At 29.1% G+C, this 19614-nt stretch overlaps 1 protein-coding gene across 1 annotated transcript in view; it reads right to left on the bottom strand.

Moving 5' to 3' along the window:
- Positions 1–10441, bottom strand: part of LOC141527269 (alkaline phosphatase) — a 64664-nt gene extending 54223 nt beyond the window's left edge. Inside the window, exon 1 of the mRNA XM_074243041.1 lies at positions 9136–10441. Within this exon, the coding sequence (XP_074099142.1) occupies positions 9136–9220 (85 nt within the window). The 5' untranslated portion in view covers positions 9221–10441. The remainder of the gene's footprint in view (positions 1–9135) is intronic.
- Positions 10442–19614: the final 9173 nt, after the last annotated feature.

Here is a 19614-nt window from a genome sequence, read left to right as displayed (position 1 = left end):
AATGGTAAATATTTTTTATAATTTTATATTTAATAATTTAAAATCATTGTTCTAATTTTTATCAACATCTTAAAAAGTATTGTTGCTCAATTTAAGTGATGATTGATCTCTAATACCAATTTTATCAAGTATAGTATAACTATTTCCAGTATGTATAACCCTTAGGCGTTATTACCCTACCGTAGTAGTAATAGTAAAATAAGGCCTATTTGTAAGGTTTTTAAAAAAATTTAATTTTGTGTTTGTTTATGGTGAAAATTACCATAACTCCTTTATTATATTTTATGGCTAATGTATTAATTTAAAAATTAATGATACATTGCAATAATTAAATGCAATATTTTCGATTTTTTTTTTTTTTTTTTCAAAATCTCCGTTAGCTAGTTAAGTAGCATCTTTCGATGTAAAAAGTTCGTATAGTAAGCCTTAATAATCTTCAAACGAGTTTTCAACTCTTTTGCTGTTTAATAACCATAAAATAGTCTCAGGAATTCTGATTGATTAATCAAATGGCGTCATTGATAATTTACATGCAGCGCCACTGGCGCGAAAAATTTAAATTAAAAAAAAAATTTTTTTTAAGCCGGGCATGGTTTTCTTAAAAATAGTACTATCAACCTTTAGCAACACCTTAAAACACAAAAATAAATTTTTCATCAAACGAAAAGTTTCTTTTGATATAAATCCCAACAATTGACCGCGACCAAACAATTGGTAAACTTGGTAAAACTTGCAATTGTTTGAAAACTGGATGGTGAAAACAAGCCTCAACCCCTGGAGTAGTTTCAACGAACTTTCCACGCGTAACAATAGATTATCGAAAAAACGTTGAAAACAAAAGCCAGATAATGAATTATTTTGATGAAACCTTTTTCCGGTCGGACAGAAGTTTAGTTTTTCAGCGAAAATGATGCTTACAAGGGGAAGGGAGAGGGGTATGCGATAAAATCCTTATTACCATTTCCATTCCCTATTGGGATTTAAATTTGAATTTTTTGTATAAAAGCATGGAGCGGTTGATCTATTATTGATGGTGATAAATTTGGTATCATGAATCTCCTGGAGTTATTAAAGTGGAAGTGCGGAGTGTGGAATCGATATCACCCAATCAATCTCATAAGCTCCTGCTTAAGGGAAGAGGGGATTGTATCCCTTTGATTCTATTTGGAATTGATTGACAACCCGCTCGGTTTGTTAATTTGTCAACAAGATAATTTTAAGCTTCGGAAATGTAAATGGAAGAAATATCTGTAAGAGACAAACGGAGTGTGCCGTTGGCAGACGAGTGTCAATGATTGTCAACTGTTTCAGTAAAACACCCAACCGAATAAAAGGGAAATTCCAATTGGAAAGCCCAACTTTTGTGTAAAGTGTAAACTGTTACCAGAAATCGGGGATGGGTTAGGATGTGGGAGATGAACTGGAGAATAGGCGAGAAACCCGTGGTTTCCCGGACGATTAAACGACGGCAGGCAATTCTGTAAGCGACAGCGGCTGCTCGATAGACTTCGCTTCAATGTTTAATTTTGTAGCGCCTGTTCAATCCTCGAAGCGCACCCGACCATTTTTTTACGAATATACCACTCTCAAGTTTTTTTTTTGTTTTTTTTTTTTTTTCCTTACTTTAGATTTTTCTTATGGACTCGGGGTTTCTTTTTACGGCTCTTGGCTATCAGATATTGCCAAATGCTACTCAAAACTCGATTGTCCCATTAAAAACTTACAGGCTCCGCTGTCTGTCTAATAAAAAATATTTATCGGAATTTAATGACACTCGTCAAATTAATTGGACGTTAAAGTTATGACCGTACTTGGGATTGGATAATTTTTTATTGAATTTTGAGAGAGTTAATACACTTATTCGCAAATCGATAAATAAAGATTTTTTTATAAAATGGGTGATTCGATGATTTATTATCGAATTTCACTAGAGTTAATGGCCGTGAAAACCCTGTAACTTTTGAAAATTGCTATTTTTAGACTCGATTTTCATTCGAATCCTTCACGGAAAAAAGTAAACTGTAAAATCATCACGATGTCTCTGGAACTATAAGACCTAGAGACTTGAAATTTGGCAAGAATCTTCCTTTCACCGAGTAGAGGTCAGCTAAGAACGGATTTTACAAAATTCCACCCACAAGGGGGGTTGCGGGGGGCGTTAACAATGAAAAATTCCCGTTTTTAAACTATAGCTCCTATTGACTCCAAATTTGGTAGGAATCTTCTGTAAGATATGTAGAAAAAGTCTATGGGCAAATTTTACGATAGCTCATCTCACATGGGTTTGCGAAGGTCGGTGTTAACATTAAAAATTTTTTTCTTTGTGTCAATTATTATTCATTTTTGAAAAAAAGCCACGCAAACATTATAATGATTGCACATTGAAAGTTACAATGAATATTAGCTGGAATAATTACATGGATAAAAGGTACATGCTAATTCGATGAAATTTAGAATTTGTGAAAGTCAAAACAATACTCTAATTAAATTTCAAGTTTAGATCTAAAAATACTATTATATAAAATACCCGGCAAAGCGGGTGGGTAACAGCTAGTTTATGTATATAATATTTTATCTGTTGTCAATAAAAATTTACTTAGTGGCCCTCTGGTCAATGGCATTTGCCATTGGGCCTCTATTTAAATAAATAAATAAATAAATTCGTAAAAAAGTTTCAAGACTTATTTTCTCCGTGGGATTATATATTGCATTATCCAAGCACTGTTCATCCGTTGAGATTGTGATATGTAATAGCAGTATGCATAACTAAACTATCATAATCATATATGACACAATTTTATTTTCTGAAGGAATCTCAAGCTCCGTATGGGCCGAAGCTATGAATTTGTTAAAGCCACCAGAATATACGCGAGCTCACGTTTAGAATCACGTGATTCGTGACAAACCTCGGTGCATGGTCACATTTAACTATATAACTATATAATAAAGACATTTGTATGTATGTATGTATGTATGTATGGATGGATGGATGGATGAAGGTATGGATGGTTTACAAGGCGCACCGTGATGTGATTTTCGCTTACAAATATTGACATTTTCCCTTTGAACATGTGTCGCACGATCCCAAATAAAACAGGTTCCATGTCTAGGTTGTTTTACATCAAGCTTCAGGATACGAATCAAATTCAATTCATCTAATTTAACCGTACGCAACTACTCGGTTTGAGTAGTTACCACCTAGTTCTACAAGGTAATTTCGGATATTTTTTTTTCCTCATCGATTCCACGGCTGTAAATAATTTACCCAAATTGAAAATAGAATAGAATAGTTTGCTAATTTAATATCCGTGTTATTTACAGCTGATAAAAGGTGTCGAGATCGCCGAGTGTGAGAATTATTTATGAGTAAAGATTATTATTTTTTTTTTTTTTGCAGATAAAAATTTTACGTAACAATTTTAACGATTTTTGTGCACGTTAAAAAATTTAAACTCAACAATTTATTTTTTATTTGATTAAAATAGATTTCAATTGCTGGGCTTGAGTTTAAAATTTAGTAAAACAACTTTTTAAATTTAATTAATAATTTAATTAATAAAATACTGAATAACAGTTCATTTAAATGGATAACAAATAAATAATTGAATTTTTATTTTGAATAAAATTGCAACCAAAAGAACGATGAAATAATCTATAATAATATAATAATAATAATAAAGTTATATAATTTAGATGAAAAATATGAAAATATATCATGTAAGCAAACTATTCGTAACGTGATTGGTCAAATATATCAAAGCATAAAAATATATGCAAATCTTAAATTCATGCGCGCGCAAATTTGAATTCTAGTAAAGTTATTATTTTCAAAGTTAAAAAATTTAGGTTAAAGCGAAGCATTTGAGCGTGTATTGTGCACCTTTTAGTATTAAGTTCATCTATATATTTATAGAGAGACACTGTATATAATAGAAGAAGACGGTCACGCCATCTTCTGGTGATTTTTAATTAAAATAGAGCGGCCCGAAACTGAGTGATCCTTAAAAGCTATATACTAATTTAAATGAACTGTTTTCTCAATGTAAGGGTTGATAAATTATAAAATTTAACACAGAAAAAAAAAAATATAGTGATTTTTATTAAAAAATTTATTAATTTGAATTTAATGTCGAAACGCTATTGGAATATTTGAGAAATTAATATTAACATGAGTACATTTAAATGCATTTAATAATTTTTTAGCCTCTGATACACTAGTCACAAAAATTAAGGAATATAAAATAAATTCCTAAATATTTTGGTGGTTTTTAACGAGCTGTAACTCCGAAAAAAAATGATCGTACAGCAAAAAAAATTTTCCAAACTTTTTTCTATTTTAATTCTTATTTATTCATCTAAACTGTTTAAATATTCATCATTTACACGTTTAAGTATTTGATAACTTAAAAATTAACAGCCGAATGTTAATTTATTATTAAGCCAAATCGATAAATTCGTAAGATAACATGATGTTTAAAAAAAAAGTTAATAATCCTAGAAAATTTATTGGCGTTTAAAAGCAACAATTATGTGGAAATTTTCCATACGCTGGGTCTCGTTAAACAATCCTAGGAATTTTTAGATTAAATATTTGAATAATTAATTAAAGTATAAATATGATATTTACAAAATAAAAATACGAAACAAAAATAAAAATAATGACTTGACTATCAAAGCGAAAAGTTTGTATGATAAATCTTATTAAAGTTTAGAAAAATAAAAAAATTAGGAAATGTATTTAGTTTGTCAGTAAGATGGAAAACGTATTTTTATCTCTTATTTGCTTGGTTGCGTTACATTTTTTCACGTGGATTTTATTTAAAAAAAAAATAAATAAATAGCGATTTTAAATAAATGGCGTTTTAAAATTGCAATTTAAAACTAGTAATTTGTACCCATATTTTTTATTAAAGTAGTATATTATTTTTTCAATATAATTTTGGCCAGTACGCAGCTAGGCATTCCTTCAGAAATATGATACGTTATACTCCAGCAATAGTTTAGTTATGCATACGTTATTACATATCGCATGCTATAGATTCACAATGCTCGTATAATATAATGTACAATACTTTTTGTGAATATACGAGTGTCTTATTTTGAGATTTGCATGATAATAATAATAATAATAATAATAATAATAATAATAATAATAATAATAATAATAATAACCGACTTTTTGCTTTGCCATCTCTGCTCAACATCCTTTTGCATAAATTCTTATTCAAGGACCAGGTTCCTGCTTCTTTAAGCCACATTGTCAATAACTTCTTTGAACTCTTAGAACTGTGCTTTCCAGAAATATATGCACTCTCATTTTTTTTTTTCTTTTCCGATTTCTTTTTATAATTTTTTACCATTCATAACTACATTAATTGGATTGTCATTCTCAGCGGGATAGAATATAAATTTTTCCGATAATTCAGAAACTTTTTTTACGAACAATTTCATCGTTGTTCTTTGTTACGGAAATTTAATTTATTATGCGCAATGTTAAAACAATAATTTTATTTTATTTATTTATTTTTTTTTTTATGTCATTAACATTAACGATATTTTGTTCCATTTCATTTTGATTAAAGATAATTGCGGGCTCCGGTATTTAATTAACTTTACGTGCGTTTTCATTAATATTTCGAGGAACATGTGGATGAAATTGGATAGAACGTATTGAAAAGTGGATGTATGGAATGCTGACTTTAATTAACATGTTTTGGGTATGTGTAAGAAATTTCATGTAGTTATGAGATATTTTTAGCTTTTCAAATATTATTGCATCGAAATAATGAGCACATATTACCGGGTTGTTATTGTGGGTTGAATAGTTGTAATTAATCAACTGTTGTTCGTTTTTGTTCTAATTAGTTAATAAATTTACTTAAAAAAAATTTTTTCGATTTAAAATTCTCGAATTAAAACTTCCATTTTTTATCAATAATTTTAAAGTAGTAAATATTTTTAAAAGGCTTGATTTTTTTTTTAATATGAAATTTAAATATTTCTAAATAAATTTCGAAAATTTAAAACAGATTGTCCATTCATTTAAGTAAATAATTAACTTTAAAGTTGAGCAATTTAACATTGGTCTTATGGGGTAATCTCTAAATATTAATACATTTCTGTATTTTTCTCCTAAAACTGTCGGTGAATATTTTTAAAAAATTTATAAATGAAAGTAAATATATTAGTGATAAATTTAATTCAAAAAAATTTACACTTGTCCGACTAATTAAAATAAAATAAAATAAAATAAAAAAGTCTTTTATTTCTAGTATTTGAAGTTTACACTTTTTACAATTTATTTTAATGTTAGTTCATGTAGTTTAATCTATGTTAGTATAATTTCTCTTTCCTTTACTTAATTGTATGTGTACCTAAATTTCTATATATTTTTTTATAAAGTTTTTTTTTTTATTGTTGTTTTAATTTAATTTAAATTTTTGTCCGACTAATTAAAGTGTATTAATGAAAAGAAAAATAAATGCCACCCCGCCGAAGCGCTCGTACTTCCTTAAAAGTACAACAATTTAAAAAAAAAAATTATGATAGTACGAATTAAAAATTTTTTATAAAAATTTGCAATGTAAAATTTATTTTAATGCTAAAATAAAAATAAAAAGTAAATTATCGAAGAAGTAATTACAGAATTTAGAATTGTTCAAGAATAGAGTTACAAATTTTGTAATTTAATTATTTTAATTTATTTAAAGATTAGTAAGAATTATTAAAGTAAAAGAAAAAAAAGGTATTTAAATTTCTTTGCCCAAGTAATTTATTTAATTAAAATATAATTTTTCCAAGCTTCTTATTGTCTTTTTCACCGGTATGTTTGTATTTTTGTAACAGACTTCATTTTTACCCACTTCATTTACTTTTCAGTTTCGTTTTATATAAAAGCGTGTTTTTCATTTTTTAAACTATTGTTATCTAAAATTTTAATTTAAAAGCCAGTGACGTCATATTATACTCAGTGCGCAACGCCATCTTACAGTGAGGTAAAAAAATATATTTATTATGATGCCATCTAACACAAGAAGATAAACGAATATTTTATGAACCTAGAATTTAATTTGCGCGCGCAAGCGCGCACTTGACTTTAGAATTTGCATATATTTTCATGCTTATGATATATTTGATCAATCGCATTATGAATTTGAAACACATATTTTTCATCTTAATTTTTTTTCTTAAAAAAAAAAAATTATTTAAAAAAAATTGCATTTTTAATTTATTAAAATTAATTAATTAAATAATTTTTTTATGCTATAATTTATTTGTTAAAAAAAATTAAAACAATTGTGAAGTGACAGCTTTCCGTTTTAACGGAGATAATAACGTCACAATCAATCATAATTTGTTTCTTTACGCCAAAATTTATCCATTTTTTATAATTTATTTAAAAATTAAAATTGTTACTCGAAAAAAAAATCATCCGATAAATTTTAAATAAATAATTCTTTTATTTATTTATTAATTTTAAGTGATAAAAAATTAACGCAAGTTCTCGATTGTTCAATTTTTCAAAAAAAATTTTGAGATTGTTCAGAATTTTTTTTTAAAATCTCAGATTTCGTAAACTGCAATTAAATTTTCAGTAAAAAATTTTAACTTTAATAAAAAAAAAAAATTTGTCACACCTCCGCAGTGGAAATTGAATTTTTTGACGGAAATCGACGGTCTAATATTTTTAAAAGCTATTTCGAGAGCGTGTATGATTGATCTAGGAAAAAATTAAATCATCCTCCCACCCGTCATATTCAAAAGTTCTAAAAAATTTCTACAAGAAAAAAAAAAGTATATTTATAAAATCATGGAGAATTAAATTTAACGTAGCAAACTAAAAGTTTGAGGATTTCTGAAGCAGCTGACAGATTTAACTGTTAAAGAAAATAATTTAATTCATAGAAATAATTTTCTTGTAATTACACTTGAATTACCGCGGAATAATTCGGAAGTTTAATTAGCTAAAGCATTTTAAATTTCATTTTCACTTATCAAAAATTCAGAACCGACAAAAATTTTTACACAAAAAAAAAAAAAAAGGTCAATTAAAAAGTTTAAAAAATTTGACGAATTTAACGAAGCTAACAGCTGCCAAAAGTGCTTCCAATTAAAAAACATTCGCTATATTGTTTTGCTGGAAAAAGAATTTCAAACAAAACAACAAAAACCCCTTTGGAGTAAAAAAATAAATCATCCAACCGTGCTGTGAATTTTGTTTACCAAACAAGTATACCCGGAAAAGGAGAGACCGCTGTGCCAAATCGCGGAAAAAAAGCTCCGCCACATTATAAAGGTGTCAGAGATGTACGCGGTAAAAAATTTAAGGGCTGGAAAATTTTTATTTATTTCTTTCTCAGAGTATGATTTAGTATTTTAAATACTCCATTAATCTTATCAGAAACAACTTGAGTTTTGCCCTGCAATTTTTAAATCCGAGTTATAATACTACCATTAAAACGGATAAAAACTTGCATATATTTTTTTAATCTTCCCATATTCCTCTGTGATATAATACAAAAGTATATTATTGTATTGTTAATGTTAACGAGCTCTGGATTAATATGAGATTATGAAATTCGCTAAAAAATATTTGTTTTGCAAATTAAAATAAAATGACATTAAGTTTTGTATAATTTAATCTTTTTAACTCGGAACATGGATAGGATTTAAATAAATTTAGTAATTTAGTAGAGGTACTTCGTTAGTGTTGCCGCGCTTTATGGATTGCTGGTATCGTAATACAATTTTTTTGTGTAATTAAATTTGCAAATCTGTTTAAAAAAATTCATTAAATTATACCGTGAAAAAATTGACGTTAAAAAGAGTGTACTGAATAGTGGTAGCTTAAGGCGTAGACGTCCTGACATATAACTCGAGAGGACGGGGTTTGAATCCCGGCTTGGTTCCAGACCATTTTTTTTTTCATGGTTATTTTTTGTTTTCAATTTAATTATCATTAATTTAATACTCAAAGACTTTTATTCCAAATTTTCGGTATTTTTGCTCTTTTATTCAGGTTAAAAAAATAAATAAAAATATTAACCACACACACACACACACACACACTTTTTCTTACAAAAATCGGCCGGAAGCGACGGCCGCAAGCGTCCCACCTCCCGACTCATAATTTACCTTGGTCCCCAGCCTGGACGAGGACGATCGCGTGAACCACCAGGAAGACCAGGGCGGGGCCGATATTTCTTCCTGGTCGTGGCATCTCCGTGAAACGGTCTTGTCCTACGTGACACGTTGCCGCCTCATTCCTTCCCCAACAATTTCCTCCAAGGTAGAACAGCCGGCAGTTCCTCAAATCATCAGCATCTCAAAAATCCTTGACTCCAATCGGTCTTTTGTTCACTTTCCGACAATAAATCTAATATTTATCACCAACTCAACACTTTTCGCGACATTTCACACACGTTCCAAGTTCACTGAAGAATCCTCAAAGTTTCTGTTACTTCCTGCTCTTTGTGTGCTTGCTCAAACAAAGTTGACGTAACGCTTCAGTCCCACTTTCTTCTCTCACTGAGAGATTTATGTGAAAATCTTATATCTTATATCTAACACCCCCAAATCCACATCCCTTGAATCTACATCTACATTCACGAATTATATCTTCACTCCTAGCGTTTCCATTGTTTCATATTTTATTTATCTCTTCTTTTTGCTCAAGCTTCTATCCACTAGCAGCCTGCACGCTTTCATATTTCACTTTTATCTTTTTCTTATTTTACTATTTTTCACTTCCTTTCGACCCGAAATTTATCACCAAAAACAAATAATATCTCAACGCAGTGCAGAGCTAGACACTTTATTAAATCAAAAATATATTCCAAATCGTTAATTGCTCACTCAAAGACGGAAAACTTTTAAATTCATCATCAGAAAGCTTGCACTCAACTCTTTTTTTTTTTTTTTTTTTTTTTTTTCTATTCTTTTTCTACAGAGTTTTTTTCACTGACCCACTTTGATATTAGAGAAAACTTCAATTCCTGTTGTTCCAGATATTAAAACTCCAAAAAAATACAGAAATTATTTCCGTTTTATCACTAATTAATTGATCAAATTAATTAATTATTACTCGGTCACTTTTAGCACAATCACGTGGAAAACGAAAAAAAATCACCAATTAATTGGTGGCGAACACGATTAATGACAATGACAATAGAAATGAACTACCACTAAAAGTGTGCAAAGACGGGGAAGATAAAAAGGTTGTTCGTCTGAGAGTAACCCGCACTAGACTAGATTGCTGCGAGATCGACTCTGAAGAGCGGAGTCGGAGCCAGATGTGCCTGAGCAATAGGATATCAGAGCGGGGTGAGCGTGCGCAAGAAACCGCGAGATGTTGGGGTTCGCACGTGCACATTACAGTTTTAGTTTTAGTTTAGTTTTATAAATATGTTTCATTTAGTTGGGACGTTTCATTCATTTAACTGATTTAGACCACTTCCGTCGAGGATGATAATGATGATGATGCGTCGAGAATGATAGCTGGCGGATGGTAATTTTAGGGTAACCTTTTTTTTTTTTGTTGGAGGAAGTGGAAAACAAGTGTTAAGGTTGTCATATTAATGGGACTCCAAGTGCTGGTTGACAACTGCTTTGGGTGATGTTAATACAGTTTTTAAGGCTGAGGCGATGAGTGTGAATGATTGATTATCCTAGAAGTTTGGAAACAGTTGGAAGATTTTAGATAGTTAGTCGAAAGATTTCGACTAACTATAAATTGTTTGGATACTTAGATTAGTTGCAAGAATTAGAACGGTTCTAAGTTTTGACCGTGAGAATGCTTTGGATTGTTGGATTCGTTGATTAGGAGTCTACACTCCTAATGTTAAATTTTTTGGATCGCTGGAAAATTATAAAAATTGGAAATTCCAAGATTCTAAGAATTTGGAGAATTTGAATTAATACTTAGAACTGTTTGGGCAATTTAGACTTGAAAAGTTGAAGTTATTTTTTGGATTTAAATGAATTTATAATTTTTTATCTCGAGAAATTATTGACGGATTGCAAAAAATTATTCAGAAAAGTCAAGAGTAATCTAAGCTACGGCTTGTCACAAAATTTGAAATCATTCGGACGATTAGTTTAGAAGATATCGAGAAAATACGATCCGTACAAAATCAAATGTACGGATGTACGGAGTTAATATCTCGAAAACTAATCGACCAATTTTGAAAATTCTTTCGACTACCTTCAGGGGGCTTAAAATTAAACCAGCTTTAATTGGTACTTTAATTGGAAACTAATCAACTAATTTGGTAAAAATTTTGAAAAATTTCTCCGTTTTAATTTAAAACAATGTAGTTTAAAATAAAGTAAAAGTTACGTTAGTTAAAAAAAAATTTTTTTAGTACAAAAACTTTACTACGCAAATCAAGACGATTTAAGCCCTTCAAAGAGATTTTCTTGACTTAACAATTTTTTCCTTGAATCAATTTTTTTTAATACAAAAAAAAGCCATAAGCTTCTTCAGTTTTAAATTATAAGAAATAATTGAAACGTCTTTAATTTCTCAAAGCCATAATTCTGATTAAGTTCGTTACTGCGATGATGGTATATATTAATCAAATAATAAATCTAGCGTATAGTATCAAAATGATAGCCTTGTTACGTATTACATATTACATTAAACATTAAACAGAAACTAGAATATCTAACACACAATAGATCGCATGCATTTAGTAGGAGGACAGAGGTATTGGACATCACGCACAGAGAGTTGTGTGATACTCCATAAATTCATGAAGCGTAGGGTACCAATGGTAATATGAAAATGAATGGTCAACCAACATTGTTCAGAATATAACAGAGATGAATATAAATAGAAATAGAAACAGGATAGGCCCTGGGATACGATGAGAGTGTAAAGCTCAAGCTTATATATTGATCGGTATGATAAACCAATCCACCAACAAGAGTTTTACGCATTTCCATATCGTGAATCCTCGACAACTCGGATAACCACCAATCCATGTCCAGCACTCGATACTGTCGACTCTAGAATTCGTGATTGAAATTACCGTGATTGGTTTCCCAGTTGGACACCAACGAGGATAAACTTTCCTGGGTTAGTGAATTTCTGATTTTTTCTCGAATTTACATTTTTATGCGGCACATCTATCGGCGGTAAGATTTATCGCTCGAGTAATGAATCTGTCAAAGCCTTGGTTCGGACTGATGTTAGGTTATTAATAATATTACCAGTGATGACACTTTCATTATTTTACAACATATTCCATAAATTTTTATAGAAACTCATGTATTTTTCAACGAAAGTTTGAATTTGGATTTTAAATTTTCGCGCGGTTGGCGTTAGAGACATATTCTCTTTCAAACTGATTTGATTAACCAATCACGTTAGATTATGAGTTGATAACATCATTTGATTAGCCAATGGCGAGCAAGAAGCCATTTTTAAGGTTTTTATCCTAGAATTGACCGTTACAAAGCTAAATTGATGATTTTTTAGTACTTAGTGCATTAATTTAGCGAATTTTAGTAAAAAGACTGTTCAAAAAATAATTTATGTATATTTTTATGAAGAAAGTAGAGAAAAAATCGTATACCGAAGGATTAAACATTTTAAAAGAGACAAAAAACATTGTAAATTTTTTATTTTTTTTAATTTGAGCTTTTGATTTTTTTAAGCATAAAATTAATTTTCTCTTATTGTTAAAATGAAAATTAAATACTAAAAACATTTAATTAATTAAATACATGTAATTTAGTGAGATACGAGGTTATTGCCTTTGTGTCTAAATAATTTAGGATATCTTGAGTGTCGCCATCTAGCGATATTTTTAAGATCAACTGGGAATATTTAAATAAATTATCTTTGATAATAAAAATGTTAAAATTGCACTAAAGACTAAATATTTACGACTTTAAATTAACGGCAAAAAAAACATAGGGATTTTTCCTATTTTTTCAATATTAACTTGGGAATTTTTTCTTTATTAACATGATAGAAATATCCATGTGACATTGGAAAAATTTATTTATCACTAAAATTTATTTAGTGACTTAATTTAATAATTACAAATTTACATAACAATTTTCTCATTCGAGCAATTTCAGATAATTTTAAAGTAAAACAGTGATATACAGTCGGTTTGTGATAAAAAAAATTTGAGGAAATTTTTTTTCAAATTTTGCTTTACATTTCAAAAAAATTAAAAATCCAGCAGATTATGGACGGTGTGACTTAAATTGCCAGAACTTTTTCAAAAATTGACTTATCGGGACGTTTTTTTTTTTTTTCAAAATTTTTTTTATTAAATGTTCTTTTTGGAAAAAAATAGAAAAAAAAAATCATTCGAACCTATCTTCATCGTTATTTTTTAGATTTTCCGAAAAAACTCCGAATTTCTCGATGATAAACATTTTTAATTTCTTTTTTCTTTCTTTCATATGAAACTTTGACATTTTCTACAAGTATCCTGAAAATTTCAGAATGGCGTTCTTTCGATTTCTATTTTTTTTCAATTGAAAAAAAAAAAAAAAAAAAAAAAAATTTATTTCATGTCATAAATAAATTTTTCCTATGTCACATGGATATTTCTATCATGTTAATAAAGAAAAAATAATACCATTGGAAAAATTACTATGTTAACAAGGGAAAAATAGGAAAAATCCCTATGTTTTTTTCGTCGTGTATACAAACTCTCTTAGTGCGCTCTCGGGGTAATATCCGATAAAATTATGACAGAAGTTTAAATCTTGTGATACGAGGTATTGTTATTGTTAATGATTTCTATTCTATTCTGTTAAATAATATTAAATAATCATTAGCCTATCATCAGTAAATGTAATTCTGAAGATTTACATTTAACAATCTCAAACCACTGAAAAATCGATGTACGAGGGTCTTCACAGTAAGCTACTGTTGCAATGTTCCGAGAGCTAGTAAATATAAATATTTATGATACAAATTCGGACAAATGTTTCAGTCAAAGATAAATAAACGGCGTGTTGTAATTCATTTAATCGGATATAAACCTAGGATTATTGTTGTGTACACGAGTACTCTAGTAGTGAAGGCTCTTAGGCGTCTAGGAGGCGATTAATGTACAGTAGCAACAGGTTTGACAAGATTACATACATTATATTGTAAATATAATTATCTTGAGTCCCATGCCAGAAGAACGAACCGAAAGAATATGATAAAACTATAAAACAATATCAGCAGTAAAATAAACGAGGCTCAGAGACAAACATTTATCATTTGATCCCTCCTAGCCCGTTGAATTAACAGTTTCTGAGGAATCGTCGGCTACTGAGCGAAACAATATCTTGGGATTGCTATTGTAGCCGGGAGGATATTACCTGGTATTAACAATCACCTCATTCCATCGAATACATCCTACGTGACAGGGTATCGACATTGCTACGTCATTAATCAATTCATCCAGTATTTATAGAATGATTAATAATAATAATCATTTGCTTTAATTTTCATTTTAATTACTATTGTTTTGTTGGATTAACGTTTCAGTGGCTGCAGAACCTTTTCAATATAAAACGATTGAAATTGGGGAAGTTTGACGTGGTATTACTGAAGTGTCGTATTGTAATGTTGTTAATTATTGATAATATCAGTTTGAATTCAAGCACCGACAGATTTATCAATTGGATTATAAATATTATTTGTGATATGTTGGATTTTTGTGGATATTTATCGTGACTTTCATCAGTTTTTAGAAATTATACTGACATGTATTAACTGATGATGACACGCTCAAAAAAATTACCAAAAAATCAACTCCTAGGCTTCTTTCATTATTAATGAAATTTCCAAAAAAATATTTATAATTTTTTATCTCGGAAAGTTATCAACGGATAAAAAAAAAATTATTCAGAAAAGTCAAGAGTAATTTGAGCTACGGCTTCTCACAAAATTTGAAATCATTCGGACGATTAGTTTAGAAGTTATCGAGAAAATACGATCCGTACAAAATTAAATGTACGGATGTACGGAGTTAATATCTCGAAAACTAATCGACCAATTTTGAAAATTTTTTCGACTACTTTCAGGGGGCTTAAAATTAAACTAGCTTATAAAATTACGAGTCAATTGGATGATAACTTCAAGAGTAATTGCACAAATTTGATCCGTACATAGTCTAAAGCTGATGAACGAAGCCAATATCTTGGAAATTAATCAATTGATTTGGAAAATTCTTTCTTCTACGTTAACAGGATTCAAATTTAATCATTTCTACAAAATTTAAAATCATTACGACGATTAGTTCAAAAGTTATTAAAAAAATTCAATCCGTACATAATTGAAGCTACAGATGTACGGACTCAATATCTTGGAAACTAATCAACTAATTCGGAAAAATCTTTCTACTCCCTAAATAGTATTAAATAAAGAGTATTTCTATAAAATTTGAAGTCAATTGGACAATTAGTTCAAAAGTTAGTGCAGAAATTAGATCCGTACATAATCAGAGTTACGTACGGATGTACGGAATCAATATCTCTAGATCTAATTAATCGATTTCAAAAATTCTTTTTCTTATTTTTTAATTAGCCAAAAAAAAAAACACAAAAAAACAAAAAAAAACAATTTTAAAGAGTTTTGAAACATTTTAACAATTAATTTTAAAAATAATTGTTCTTCATAAATCTTGCAACTTTTTAAAGATCAACATACGTAATTACAAAAATTATCTTAAAAGTTTTCCAGCTTGATTTTACGTTAAAGAAAATTAAACGGGAAAATCTTTTTTCTGCCCTCCGGCCGAAAAGTGGCAACTTTCTGGCCGCTGTGCTAAACGAAGTTGCCACATTCCGGCTACGTCGAGCAGAAAAATAGTATACACACCTTGGCCAGTAAAAAGTAAAGCCTCAGACCACATGTTTGTCAACCTCAGCTTCGCCTCGGCCAACAATTACATGTGATCTGAGACTTTTCTTATTTTATTGGCCTAGGTATGTAATATACTATAGAGAGGTGAATGAAAAACATATTGCTCTTTTAAACTGAAAATAGAATTTCCTGTAGAATACAATAACTTTTCGTAGATTTTCTAAAATATTTATGATCTGAAAGCTTTTTTAGCTGGGAAAAAATAATAGCGATGGTAATAATAATGTTCAGAGGTATTTTCATTGTAAATGCATCATGCATATCATGCACGCTCGAGATGATAAGTATGTAAATCATATTGTAATGATCTATGAGCTAGCGTACCGGCGTAGTCGAGATGCTCGTACTTCGGTGTAACACGGAGGATGGAAGCGTTAACCAAATGTATATATGTCCGTCCGCGATGTATGTATTATCCACGTGTGTATTATACATATATATATATATATATATATATATATATATATATATATATATATATATATATATATATATATATATATATTTATATCTATATCTATATAGATATTTTTTAACAGGCTATTCCCAGGATTCACATATCAAGTGTTTTATTGCATTGATTTCATACTCCCAGTCGATTGTCCCTTTCTCTTTAACTCTCGACGTTCATTTCCCGCGGGTAAAGTTTACTGTTACATATAAAAACCAACAGGCATAAAAAAATGATCAATTTTTCAGTCCCAAAGAATTGGAGGGAATGAGAGTGAAGAAAAGCATGGACAAGGAAAGAATTTAATTTACCCTTTTTTTTTTTTTTAGGGATAAAAATATTTATTATCAGGTATTAATTTGCAGCTTGAAATACAGAATTTAAATCTTTAGATAATGACGAGCATCGATAAAAAAAAATGTCTAGACTAATTCTACAGAAAATTCAGAGCTCAAAAATTTACACAATTAAAAAATTTTTTTTTACATGTTTGTGTTGATTTTAGAAAATTAACTTAAAAAAGTGTTAAAATTATACATAAAAAAGTTATAAATTCAACATAATAATTTTTACACAAAATTTTTTGACGCAATGAAGAAAAATTGATTTTAATTTTTTTGGCGGCATTCAACGCAGTTTTTGAACTGAAAAAATTTATATAACGTTTCAAATAAATAAGCTTCAAAATTTTAAATTTATCGTAAAAAAATGAAAACAAATATTTTTGTAAAATACTTAGGAATTGCAAAATTAAAAATATTGTGTAAAATTAACACACAATTTCTGTGTTAAATTTAACACACTTTGTGTTATTTTAACACAAAAAATAAAATTTTTAACACAGACCATATACGGAAAAAAAAATGAAAAAATTACAGTTTCAAATTGTAATTATTACATACGTTAATATAATTCTGATAAAATCTGTAATAATTATAATTCGAAACTGTAATTTTTCCATTTTTTTTTTTTTTTTTTTTTTTTTTTTCGTGCATTTACGTAAATACACAAAATTTTTACTATACAGCCGATTAATTTAAAAATTTGTTTAAACATAAATTCATCGATGAAAAACTCAATATCCTTAAATCAGATCCAAACCAACAACTCCCGAATTTTTGAAATTTTCCTTTTTCCAAGCGGAAAGTAAAAAAAAAAAGTTCCACGAAATATCTTGGACAAAAGATGAGCTAAATTTTTTTTTCAGTATAGAAAAACAATATTTAGTGTTTCTGGAAAATTGCTCGGACAGAATGAATTCAGGACAAAGCTCGAAAGTAAAGAGCAAGCAATGGGATGAGAAACGACGAAGAAACTCAGCACTATTGCTCACTAAAATGAGGGTAGATAATCGTGTCATGATATCGATTGCTTCTACCTCAGTTACATCGTGTAAATCTCAAGGTTATCGTCGTATTCATTTTCTCTATCATCTTTATCGTAATTTGTCTTTCCCCTTTCTTACGCCTTACACTCCGCTTTTCTATCTCCCTCGCATGTATATCTATACATGTATAGCTTATATATTTCTGTATGTAGCGAAGTAATTAAATCCCGAGGCGAAGATATAACAGAGAACGTAAAAAGTTAAAAATTAATTATCCTCGTCTGATACTTGTTACGCTTGTCGGAAAAAAATATACTTTGAATACTAATTTATCTTTATTCATCCCCAGTCTTTTTTCACGCTCTAAGCTGGAATATATTCCGGGTGGAATAACGAATTCTTAATTATTATCCGCTTTGATAATTTGGTAAATTAATGTGTACTTGGGAAGAAAATTTTATTTTAAATTATAGCAATCTAATTTTTTTTTTTTTTTATATATATAATTATCTACGAATACAATGTTAGAAAAAAAGACGTTGAGCAGCTGAAATGGAAATGAATTTCCCAGAGCACCTGAAAACTTTTATGATTGGTAAAATGAATGCAATAGTAAAATTTCATCAAAAAGATAGATAAAATAGTTAAAATGTAATCCAGAAAAAAAAAAGTAAACATTATAATTAAACCTTATTCAATGGGCTTTCAAATGTATTTTCCGAAAACTCGAGAAATTATCCCGTTCAGAAACTATTTCAAGAAAAACAAGCTAAAGTGTCATAGTATGAATTTTTTGAAAAATTGGAATTGCTATCATTCCTAACGTCGAAGAAATTCTTCGAAAAATAGTGAAATGTTTCGAAAGATTAATTATGAGGACGAGTGCAATAAAATCTACTAAAAATGTATCATTAGATCATTTTTTCAAGAAACAATGATCTGACTGAAAAACAAAAATTTTGAAATTTTGAATTTCCCGCGCAATTGGCGCTACAAGTAAATTATCAGTGACGTCATTTGATTAACCAATCAGAATTTCCAAAGGTGTTTTAAGGTTATTGAGCTACAAAACAATTAAAGAAGAAAAATTTTCACATCAAAACAACAGTTTCTCTTCAAAATAAATTTGTTATTAGATTAATAACACTATTTAAATTTTAATAATTTAATTAATAAAAAAAAATTTTTAACGTTTCATTTTGCCGCTTTGGTAGCACTGCAAGTAAACTACCGATGACGTCATTTGATTTTATAAAATAAAAAAATATATTTTCTAATAGTTTATTTTTTTTTTAAGGAAAAAATAATCTAATTGACAAAAAGAATATTTTCAATTTGAATTTCCCGCTTTAGCGGAGCTGCAAGTAAATGATTAATTACGTCATTTGATTAACCAATCAGAATTTCTGAGGACATTTAAAGGTTACTAAACTCCAGAACAGTTGAATTGTTGGCAAAATGGTTGTGCAAATCCGAAATTGTAGCCAATTAACCTAAAAACAAAGTTTAAATACCAAAAAAAAATATCTGGCAAGTAAAAATGAGCCGCAATCAACTAAAAAACTAAATAACGAAAAATAGTTAATTAAAAAAGTTGGTTTTGGCTTAAAAACAAAACCATAACGATAAGAATGAAATTGAACGGGAGTGAACTGAACAGATGTCCAGTGACAAATACCTAAAATAAGGCTCCAAAACAAACATCACTGTCCGTCAGAGAGCCAGCATACGCAGAGCAAAGTGATGAATGAAACCCGGAACCGAAATACTCGACTCGCCATCGAGATTCTCAACCGAGATGAATCTACACTTTTTCCGCCTCCATTGTTCCGAGCTTACCTTTTTTTGTCGTGCAATATTTTTGTCTATTTTTTTTTCCGGATTTTAACTGTAATGCCAAATAAAACAATAAATAATTCCGACGTAACAGCAACTGCCGGGAATAATGGA

Source organism: Cotesia typhae, unplaced genomic scaffold, assembly GCF_013202065.1.
Source record: "Cotesia typhae breed Kobodo isofemale line unplaced genomic scaffold, CoteBio_Ctyphae contig_10, whole genome shotgun sequence".
Classification (NCBI taxonomy): Eukaryota; Metazoa; Arthropoda; class Insecta; order Hymenoptera; family Braconidae; genus Cotesia; species Cotesia typhae.
Note: the sequence above shows the minus strand (reverse complement) of the source record. Positions and strands in the feature narration are given on the sequence as shown.